The sequence below is a fragment of the Schistocerca nitens genome, chromosome 1 (assembly GCF_023898315.1).
Source record: "Schistocerca nitens isolate TAMUIC-IGC-003100 chromosome 1, iqSchNite1.1, whole genome shotgun sequence".
Classification (NCBI taxonomy): domain Eukaryota; kingdom Metazoa; phylum Arthropoda; class Insecta; order Orthoptera; family Acrididae; genus Schistocerca; species Schistocerca nitens.
Window position 1 is genome coordinate 351,765,684 of NC_064614.1, and position 12,044 is coordinate 351,777,727.

Below are 12,044 nucleotides of genomic sequence, written 5' to 3' on the forward strand. Positions count from 1 at the left end.
ACAATGTGGCCCAGAGTGTTGTCTGCTGTTCTTTGAACCAGAGCTGCTAACAGCACACACACCTGGGTGTAAATCTGAAATGGAACACTGTGTCAGCGGGAGGAGTGGAGGTAATGATGATGGGTGGAGTGGCTAAATCAGAGGGAGAGGGGGAGCAGATAAAAGTCCGGCAAACCCCCTCCACTCCTCCCCCACCTCCATTCGATCAGTTCATTAGTACACATGATAGCAATGTGGTAATTTGCCAAAATTTTTTGCCCATTGGAGACGAACATCCACAGTTTACTCATAAACTATTTTGACATGAAGTAAGTGGGGAGAAAGTGAAGAATCACAAGTCATCCATCATTTGAGTTCTTTGGGGCATTGGAGGATGAATATTTAGAGGAGGACTAATGCGAGTTTCATGATCCAAGCTCGATTTTTCTGAGTGAACCACTCAATCTGAAACACGTTCTTCTCAATTCGAATCAGCTAGCTAGATGCTCATTCTGTGGCTCGAATCTATCCTTCTTCACTGAGAAAGGTGATATGAACTTGCCATTCAGAAGGCTTAATTTCCTTCACTAAACAGCCTTCAAATAATTACTTCCTTGATTATTACAGTTTTTGCAATTAAATGTGAGGGTGCATTTGGTAATTTCAGAGTTCAACACTTGATCACTGCACTGTGTTGCTCTCCCATTGTCTTTTATCTAGTTGCTTATTCATTATGCTACTTTTTGTTGTACCCTCCTCCTCAAAGGCAGATCGCCCAGAATGTTACTATTTGTATTTACCAAGTTGCACGTCGATAATGATTTGGCGTGATGCAAAATAAACCTCACCCTTGCTCCGGCACAATTTTGAATACAAAAGTGGGTATTAGTCACAGCTCCCTTACTTGCACTGTGAAAGGTTCCGAATTCCTTCTCTACCTTGAGAGAATCTAATGTCTTAAATGTGCCTTATTTTGTACTCTTATTTCATGATAACAAATTCCGCTGACACCTGATCATTCCCATTCAGCTTGTGCAACAAAGCACAGAGCAAGTGAACGAACTGCTCATCATGGCTGATGATGCTGGAAAGATGTGAAGTCTACTGAGGATTCTATGTGTAAGAAGATTGATTGTAGTCCCTTAAGATGCGTGCAAAGGAAGACTCCTGTGCCCCTGAATTCTTCCTCATTACCTTAAGAGACAAGGTTAAGACCACATGATTCTGTACCATCAAAATTGTATGGCATCTCTAAAATTCATAAAGAAGGTTTACTTTTACTGCCGCCGAAGTGGCCGTGCGGTTAAAGGCGCTGTAGTCTGGAACCGCAGGACCGCTACGGTCGCAGGTTCGAATCCTGCCTCGGGCATGGATGTTTGTGATGTCCTTAGGTTAGTTAGGTTTAACTAGTTCTAAGTTCTAGGGGACTAATGACCTCAGCAGTTGAGTCCCATAGTGCTCAGAGCCATTTGAACCAACTTTTACTGCCAATAATAAGCAACATTTGTGCCCCCAACGTACGATTTTGCCAAATGTTCTGCTTCCTTTCTGAGACAACTAGTTGTGGAGATGATAAATTAATGGAGCATTTATATCACCTCAAATTATTCATAAGAACATCCAGTTCATTGTTAAATTAGATAAAGGTAGTTGTCTGCCTTTCCTTGGTGTTTTGATTAAATGGAAGAATGATGACTTTGTGGCATTCACTTTATCTTAAGCGCACTCAGACCAATTTATATTTACGATCATCGAGTTGTCATCCCCCGTAGCAAACTATGAGAACACTTAAAAAGCTTGTACATAGACATCACACGTTCTCAGAGGCAGGTACTTTTTCCTAAAGAGCTCACCCACCTTAAGGACAGTGTTCAGGGAAATGGATATTCTACCCAGTGGATTAATAGGGCGCTGTCAGTTAAAACCGTGGATCAGAAAATGGATAAAGAGGAGAGCACACCAGCAAAATCTCTAGCTTTTCTTTCCTTTGTTGGCAATATTTCATTTAAAATAGCTAGAACCCTAAGTGGTTTTCTGGTGGAAGTGGTTTTCCGTCCACCATGAAAGATTGCCATCCTGCTGGGATCAGTGAAGGGCAATTTGTTACAGTGGAAAGCTGGAATTTTCCACATACCTTGTGAGTGTGGTATGGCTTATTTATGTCATGCCACACATGCTATGGAAGAAAGCTGAATATCAACACTGCACTTGCCCTTTTGTGCCCAAGCAAGTCTGCTCTTGCCAAACATTGGATCATCACCGGATATTCAGTGAAGTATAACAAAACACTAATTTTTGCCAGAGAAACATTTTTTTGGGACTAGACTGTGAAAGAATCTGTGTAAATATGCATGTTGGAAAGTTTGATGAAATGTGGCAACAGCTACCTGTTGACTGATGTACAGAAATCCACGATGTTCGCGACTTGCTGTAATCAAAGACAACAGAATACACTGATGGCCAAGGTGAGCGGTAATGGTGAGGACAGTTGAGTTTAACAGTTTCGGCAATGAGGGCACTGCCACAGGCTTATGCTTTTCCTCTGTCACCATAATGTTGAAGCAAGTGAGGAATACGCACAGTGCGCCATATATTGCGGAACATAGGATTTCTTCATTAGTCTTCGATGGGTCACCTGAGGATGACGGGCAGATGCTCATCAAAATTTCATGGAGTGTAGCTGATGACAACCGACTACAAGCCCAAAATTTGTTTGAACAGTACGGTGTTGCTCATTACTTCTGTCTAAAAGTCTGAAATGCATGCCGATAATGACTGACATCAAAGAAATCTTAGAAAGTAAGTAAATCTAGGTATGACCCAACTCCCTGTCTCATAATCTGTTATGCTGTGCAGTAAATTCTTTAAGCAGGCCTCGGAGTTTACTACATAAGGCTGTGAAACTGATTGTGAAACTAAAACAGTGTGTGCTATTGTGAAGTAGATGTAGAATTGCTAACAGATAATCTTTCTTGTCCATATAGGTGATGTATGAAGGCGTTCCATATCTGAATTTGCGAGATGAGAAACGGCTGAAGCAGGAATTGCAGGAATGTAGAAATGTGATTGATCTCAGAAATCTGAGTTTCTTGGAAGAAGAAGCAATAATTTATTTGAAGACTGAAATGGATAAAGTGGTTGACTGGGTATCTACAGCTTGCATTGGAGATACATTATTACTATCAACCTTTCTAAAAGCAAGAATGAAGAGACAGCTAGGTTATTGTCTTCACATTGAACTGCGACATAGGTTCAACAGCATTTGGACATATGGTGATGAAGAAGGTGTAAGTAGGGAAAAACTATTCTTCTGTAAATCTGTAAATGTAATTATATGCTTATGTTTGTACTTAAATGGTAAACAGTTTTTTTTATCTAAATGGGTGAATTTCAGAGTTCTGTAGGAATGTTGGAATCATGATAATATTGTGTATTTTCAGTAGATAATCAGTAGAAAGTAATAATCAGTTGAAGAATTAAATTGGAAAATTATCATTACAGTAGATTAAATCTGTAGCCCATTACCTCTCATAAAGAATGGGAGTTGTGGAGCTGGGTTAGTATATTCTTTAGATTATGAAAAAATTGGTCAAGCGAGAGTAGAGTAGAGTAGAGTAGAGTAGTTCATCCCCCGCAGGAATTGAGAATCTCAATGATTCTTGCCTGTCATTGATATCAATACTGCAAGATATCGGTCCTGGGAATTTCAAGACTTTCCAGAATGTTTTAATTTTAAATTCGTTATTGTAGTTTCTAATTATCTTAATTTATTCTGGAGATGTATTAAAATGCTAATTAGTGACACTAATTATTTAGCAAAATAAGTTTAAAGATCACTGAGCATAAGAAGTCCGATGCTTCACTTCAAACCACGAATTTTGAAATTTAGCCCAGGAACTTAAATTACGGTGAAAAGTAGAAGTAGCTATTTTACTAATAAATAACCCGCCCCACACCACAAAAAAGGAAAAGAAAAGAAAAGAAAACCATACCTGAAACATACCCTTAAGGTGAGAGTGATTAGTTTTTTACAAGTTGTTGGTGTTATCTTCACTCATAATTTGGTGAGATTGTGGTCAAATGTTGGCTTAGTAATTTATATGAAAATCAAAACGTAAATTAAAATCATTACTTCAGTACTTGGTAACGAAATTTGTAAGTTATGACTGAAAAAAATGAATAGTAAAACGTTCTATATCAAAGTTGGAAAAAACACTGTCAATAATCATGTTAGCTCTTATAGTGCCTTGGTTTATTGATAGTTACATGCTTTCTGAGGAGAAATAGAGTAAAATTGTATTCTGGGGCTTGGTTTTAAAATTGTGTCAAAATCTCCTATGACAATGAGGCAAGAAATATAGTTGTTGCTGTTGTTATCACATACTGCAGTGTCTGTGCATTCTATAGCAGTGTTTCTGGCTGTAGTGGTTGGAGATAGCAATCGTGTATGTGTGAGGTGTGCCTGCCCCCCCCCCCCCCCTCTGTGTGTGTGTGTGTGTGTGTGTGTGTGTGTGTGTGTGTGTGTGTGTGTGTGTGTGCATTTATGGTGACTGATGACCAATCTGTTCTTCTCATAATGTTGTTGCTGTAGCAACATTGGTTGGACACTGGTGTGGTTGGACACTGGCGACCTCTGAACAGCAGTCAATTGGACTGCAAACATTTCAAAATACACACAATCACGATGGCCATTTGCAGAGCCCAGGTTATTTAAGCAACACCTTTTACTTGATCTATCCATCACAGCATATCTTAGTTGTGATGACATATACAGTAGATCCCAAAACTGGGTATTTTCATTAGCTGCTGCTGAACTGTCTACTCGGCACACCTCATCAAAACCATCAGGTTCAAAAGTGTTACTACGACATTACCATGTTTCAACAAACAGTGTGGCATGGGAAGAAAAAAACGATAGGATCTGTGATGGTGTCTGGAAAACTGACTGTGAATCTTAGTGTGTAACATAAATTTCAGCTTGATGTGTCTACCCATTCCTGAGAGAAAAAGCATCTTAACCGACGGACAGACAGACAGACAGACAGCTGGGTAACAAATGAAAAAAAAAAAAAATTGCATGTGATATAATTACAAATTAACAATTTTGGCATTTTTTCATTTACTTGTACTGTGAACCTTGCTTCTTGACAAGTTTCATGATTCTAGGTCAATGGGAAATACTCCATAGGTTTTGGTGAATGAGTTTGCAAGTATCAAAATATGTGACATAAATTGCCTATCTTTTGATTACATTGACTTAGAAGCTTAACATTTTTACATCACCAGAGGTTCATAAACCTTAGTATGTGACATACATTTCATCTTGATACATCTAAATGATCTTAACAGTTGGACAGACGGACAGCAAAGTGATCCTAAAAGGGTTCTGTTTTTACCAATTGAGGTACGGAATCGTAAAAGGAACTCAAAGTTCTACTGTATGTTGCACTCGTCTTGCTGGCACAATAGTCGGCGGTGGCGGCTGATATTTGTATCAGAGTTTCCATTTCTCTCCTGAGATTTCCTTTGTCACGGTTCAGGTGTGGAAATGTCTTTGATGGCTTAGTAGTCCAATCCTAGTGTGGAACATGCGACCACAGAAATTACAAATGGCTGGGCCAAGAGGAGTTCTAAATCTCTGGCGTTTGTCATTCTCCAGTCTTCATTGTTCCTGCTCAAAGTTCTGAAGAGCATTTGAGGTAGTTGAACGCCAGTGGCTGTGATCTTCTGCTGTGGTGGACCAATTACTTGGATCGATGTTCAAGGTTTTTAGATTTTTCTTATATTGATCATTATAGCATTTAATAGGGGCACCTTGGGGCCTTTTACATGTGCTCACTTCAATGTGCTGCATTTGACATGGAAGTCTGTCATCTCTCATCCGCTAGACATGCCCAACCCATCTTAGTTGGTGCCCCATAATGAGAGCTTCTATACTATTTGTTTTTTCTTTCTCAAGAATGGTGATATTTGATATAAAGTCATCCCATTTCACACTCATGATGTATCTTAGCTTCTGTTGGTTGAAGCGTTCTAGTTTTTTCAGATCGCAGCGGCATAATGTCCAGGTTTCACAGCCATAGAACAGCGTTGAGATGACAACAGCTTTATACACCATCAGGTTGATGTATAGTGTTAGGTCTTTATTAAGAAAAGACATGTTTTCTAAGACGACCAAATGTTACATGAGCAGCACACATTCTGTTCTCCACATCTTTCTCAGATGAGAAATTATTTGAGAGTATGCTTCCTAAATAAAGGAAATGGTCCACTTGTTCCGAGGGTGTATCAGAAATGGATATGCCGAAATTGGGAATGGAAGAGCCAGGAGCTGGCTGTGCGAGCACCTTTGTCTTTTGAATATTGATGGAAAGACCAAATCGTTATTATGCCTTGCTGAAACAGTTAACATCTCTGCAGGTGAATGAATTGGAGAGGCATTGTTGACAGTATACTGCAGCTCTGTTACACGAGTGGTACTTGTGAACTTTTTTGAGTGGAGTCTGGATTGGTTGAATAATCCTCCATCGAACCTGTACTTTAGTTCTACCCCAGCATTGTTCACAGATGTCTCACAAAGCATAGCTGCCAGGTACAAGGCAAATAATGTTGGCGCAAGAACGTCCTTGTTTGAGCCCACTTGTTATTGGGAATTCATTAGATGTTTCATTCTGGCAGATGACCTGTCCAGTCATGTTATCATGGAGAGCTTTAATCAGGTCAACAAAATCTTCAGGGCAGCCAAAACATTTTAATACCATCCACATGGCTTCTCTGGGAACTGTATCAAAGGCCTTTTCTAGATTGTATAAAACTAATAGTAAAAGCTTTTGTTGTTCTTTGCAGTTCTTCTGCAATTGTCGTGCACAGAAAATTGAGTCAATTGTCCCTCTTGATGGGCGAAACCTGCATTGAGACTCAGGAAGCAAAGTCTCTGAAAGTGTCTGAAGGCGATTTAAAAGGATTCTGGCAAAAGTTTTACCAGCGACAGAGAGAGAGCAAGGATATTCTAAGGTAGTTACCACAGATGCTTCTATCGCCTTTCTTGAAGATGGTGACAATTGTGGAATTCTTCATGTTGGCTGGTACCTTGCGGGTTTCCCACATTAATAGTATGAGTGAGAAGAGCCTAGTTTTTAGAGGCAAGCCAACACCCTGAATAAGTTCCAACGGGATTTTGTCAGGTCCAGGAGCCTTTCCTGGTTTCATACTATCGAGTGCCTTGCTGAATTCTTGAAATGTTGGAGGATGAGCCATCCAGGGTTGTGGAGGATGCTGTGGATCATGTTTTAGAAAGCCTCCAGCGACAGTAGAAGTGAGATTCAACAGCGAGCTGAAGTGCTCTTTCCAACGATTTAAGATGTTCTGACTTTCAGTAAGGATGGTGTTCCTGATAAGGCGTGGATGGCTCCATAAAGCTCTTTAATTTCAGCTTAGAATCCACGCAGGTTTCTGACATCGGAAAGGTTTTGGAGTTCAGAGGCTTTTTGTTGCCACCATTTGTTCTTGATTGCTCGTATTTTACTCTGACACTTCTGCTTGAGCTTTTCTAACTTTTAGTTAGCCATCTGAGGTTACCAAAGTATCACAAGCCACGATCCCACTTCTCAAACTCACTGCGCAGAAAATTCAACATCAACAACCTGCAGAACAAAGACGTTTGCTCACACTTCCAAGATGAGGTGTCAGAACAATTCCACAAATGTCCAGCAACCACAGATGATGTTGAACAAGAATAGACCGCATTAAAGATCATCACAGAGACCGCAGAGAATGTGATTGGTTTTGATGTGTGGAAGAGAAGTGACTGGTTTGGTCACACCAATGGCACAATAGTAAAGAAATTTTAAAATAACTTTGAGTGGAAAAAGTCATTCTACCCATTCATAATACAGTCATTTACTGCACCAACTGAATTAGTAGTAAATCCTACTTTCTCAAAGGAAGAACCAGCAGTAAGCAGACCCCTCATATGGTAGCTGATGTGTAACCACAATACAACTTTCCGTAACAAAGTGTATCCCAAAAGTCATAGTGTATATCTCTCTTTACCTCCCCCCCCCCCTCCCCACCCCACCCCACAAAAGCAAGACGTCATGGGAACTTTGTTTAAAGCTGTTGCCGCAGTCACTTGGGTAGCTTTGATGCTGTCAATATGGCATCCTTTGAGTACATAGTTGATACAAAAATAAAACGGCCGCAGTGAAATTGAGACTGTAGGGTGACTGTGGCAGCATTTCCACATGATCCATTACAGCCAGGTAGCAACTGCAGTTTCTCAGTGTGTGTGTGTGTGGGGGGGGGGGGGGAGGGGGGGGGATTTAACTGTAACACCATGAGTGGGGAATACTGTGTGGTGGATCTGTCAGTGTGATGTGGTCTTTCTTTCTTCCAACATGGTCACCCTTTTTTTTTGTTCTCATGGTCTGGCTACTTTGTGCCATGGCCATGCATGAACCCTTGACTTCGTCTTCAGGCAAGGTAATGCTGTAAGAGAATGCCTCACTACTCCCAACTACTGAATGACAAACATGTCTTCAATGATAATCTTCTGTTTTCTGTATCTCACAAGAGAAACGACCCGCGAAGAATACTCTATTCTGATTGGGCAGTTTTCTTTACGGCCAATAAAAAAACATTATTCTCCTGCATTAGTCCACACTTTTCACGACTAACCAATTAACAGATAACACACTTTCGAATTGTACTTTTTCTCGAAATAAATTTTTAACATTCCTTTTACTATAAACTTACTTAACATAGGATACAAAATTCCCCGTCGTCTGCATTCATACTGTCTTAAAACTTTCTCACACTAGTTTGTACAGCATTCATCAGTAGAACAATGATCTACATATTTACGTTAGACCACATTCACGCATCTTTCACACTACTAAAAGCATATACAAACCTGTACAAACATAAATAAACAAAAAAGCCTTCAAGAAATAAACAGAACAATTAATGAAAACATTCTCTTGACCTGTTTCTTGAATGTCTCTGTGCACCACTGAACTCTGGTGATCAAAATTCTTAATTACATTATAGTTTTTTTCTGTTTAGTCCTGTCTGCTACCGTCCTCTAGCAGAGGAAAATTAGAACTACGTACTCAACTGAACCCGCTTCAGACCATCCGGCACTGCACACATGAGTAATTCTCCCAATGCACGGGCTCTAGACAGGAGCGATATAAGGTGCCAAGCCTCACACCCCCTATAAATATGAAGTTTTTCCAAAAATTTTAGAATTATACAAATTATTGATCCTGGCTTCAGATTTTAAATCTTTCAAAAAATTCTCATTCTTTTAAACTAAAATTACAAATTTCTTCCTCCGGACTTTGCAGTGTACAACTAACCTAGCCTAATCTTTTATTTTCTTTATGAAAATTCATTTCTTACTTGACAAACTTTATGCAAATTTTCGAAATAAATTTTCAACATTTTAATAACTCTTTCAGCATTTTTAATTTCATGTTTCATGAAAGTCTTTTGAAGTTAAGTACGCTTTTTTTTTTTTTTTTTTTTTATTTTTTTTAATGGCACTGCAGTTTGTGTCCTTCCATTTAATAACTGTATTATATCCTTCCTTATCACCAGCAGATCACTATAGTCTTTTTGTCCCATAGTCCCATCCCTGATTTTTGATTATGGCACCTTTGCATTGTAGCATCCATAAGATTCCTCCATTCTCCACATATCTGTCCTTCCAGGGTTTACATGCAATGTTGTCCCTGAAACCATACTTCCATCTAAGAATACTTTCTTCTTTGGTCAAATTATTTTTTCAAAAAAATGGTTCAACCACATCTTTCCCATTTATTTAAGAAATTACTACATTTTCATTAAAATTTAATCTCCCTTTGTACTGGTTAAAGAAATCTATGCCAATTAGCATTTTTTTTTTTTTACATAGATCAGGGATTATAAGGAAGTTATGGAGTACTTGCACACCATTTATTTTTACTGGCAACAGAAATTTGTGTTAACAGGTTTTTTAACTTTTCCTGTAGCTGCAATTATATGCACCCCAATTTGTGACGTTATTACAAGTTCATTTCTATTTGGCAACGATTCTAATGAACTTTTACTCACAGCACATAAATCACTGCCACTATCTGCTAAACACTGTACTTGTTTGTTACACACTTGCAGACTAATTACTGGCTGACTCAACACTTTCCTTTCATTGCTTATGCCAGACCCCTACCTCCCTTCTACCGAAATCTTCCGTTTTCAGAAATTACACAGATTTTTGCAGAATTACTCTCATCACTTTTCTTCCTCATACTAACTATTCTGTCCACTAATGACAGCTCAAATTTTTCTTCCAATGTTTTACCGTTCTCCCTTTCCCCCTCTCTCTCTTCCTTTTTTTTTTCACAATTAATTGACTGATCCCCATTTTGATCACCATTTTTCTGCCTCTCCCTTATAACCTTACAAATGTCGAAACTTCCTGGCAGATTAAAACTGTGTCCCCGACCGAGACTCGAACTCGGGACCTTTGCCTTTCGTGGACAAGTGCTCTACCATCTGAGCTACCGAAGCACGACTCAAGTCCGGTACTCACAGCTTTACTTCTGCCAGTACCTCGTCTCCTACTTTCCAAACTTTACAGAAGCTCTCCTGCGAACCTTGCAGAACTAGCACTCCTGAAAGAAAGGATATTGCGGAGACATGGCTTAGCCACAGCCTGGGGGATGTTTCCAGAATGAGATTTTCACTCTGCAGCGGAGTGTGCGCTGATATGAAACTTCCTGGCAGATTAAAACTGTGTGCCCGACCGAGACTCCCCGAGTTCGAGTCTCGGTCGGGCACACAGTTTTAATCTGCCAGGAAGTTTCATATCAGCGCACACTCCGCTGCAGAGTGAAAATCTCATTCTGGCTCACAAATGTCATCATTTATAGATGCTAGTATTTCTTCTATGCTGGCAACACTAATCTCCCATAATTTTGCCGCTTCTGTGCTTTCTCCTCCCCCAGAACATGACTTCAACTTGCTTTTGCTAAAGACTTTCTGGCAATCAGGTTCTGTCACATTGTCCGCTAATACATCACCCATTTTATCTGCAATACAGTGCTTATTTTGTTTATATCTGTCAAAAAACTCCCCTAAACCTCCGTTAAATGTACAGATTTTTTTGTAGCTTGTTTTGTCTGTTGTTACTACCTTCTTCTGCTCCTCACTTATAATCCCTGTTTGTTTAGTGCTAACATGTACAAAGGGTTTTGCTAGTGCATTCAAATTACTGCTTCCCGTCTTATAAATGCTAGCCTTTTCACAGATGACATTTAGTTTAACAGATTCTGGGATTCTGTACCATTTCTTAAGTTTACCCCCATTTACTGCCACTTTGGCGCAACATCATCCTTTGCACTGGAGAATATGATTGATAATTGTGCACCTGCTCTCCATTACTTCGCCTGTCATTTTCTGGATAGCAGCACCTCTGCTCCTGCTGTTTCCACGGTACCCATCAATTCTGTTAACGCTTACATTCTGCCGCAGTTCTGCATTATTTGGTGGTCTGACATTACAATTTGCATGCTCTTCCTCATGCAGCAACTTCTCAACTCTCTCCAATAACTAATGAATTAAATTTATCTAGAGTATAGTACTGTTCAGTAGTGAAAACCCCCCAAGTTCCTGCCTTTCCCAAGAATTTAGACATAATAAGCCCTATTTTTTGTCTGTCCGACCACAAACTAGGTAGAACGCCTTCAAGGCCATTCCAAAATTCTTTTGGTGTACATTTCCTGTTGGAGCAAAACATAAAAACTGCCTGTTAGTGACATGATATTTCAAACGATTCTGCTACAAAACTACACCCACTGCTGTTCCATGTCTGAGGTTAGTTTTAACTTGGCATAATCTACTGCTATCCTCATCCTACTTATTTTCAACCTCTTCTACCTGGTTAGTTAGCTGAAGAACATTTTCTTCAGACACACCCACTCGGTCAGACAAACTTTTTACTTCATTCATACCTTTGGCATATTCAGAACTGATTTTAGTGTCTTAACGATTTGTGATCATTTACGCATATAGACCGCTATTTT

General features: G+C 39.5%; 1 protein-coding gene across 1 annotated transcript in view; it reads left to right on the forward strand.

Moving 5' to 3' along the window:
* LOC126248766 (pre-piRNA 3'-exonuclease trimmer-like) overlaps positions 1-12,044 on the forward strand; it is a 250,164-nt gene that overhangs the window by 44,640 nt on the left and 193,480 nt on the right. The window contains exon 3 of the mRNA XM_049950130.1: positions 2,964-3,266. Within this exon, the coding sequence (XP_049806087.1) occupies positions 2,964-3,266 (303 nt within the window). The remainder of the gene's footprint in view (positions 1-2,963; positions 3,267-12,044) is intronic.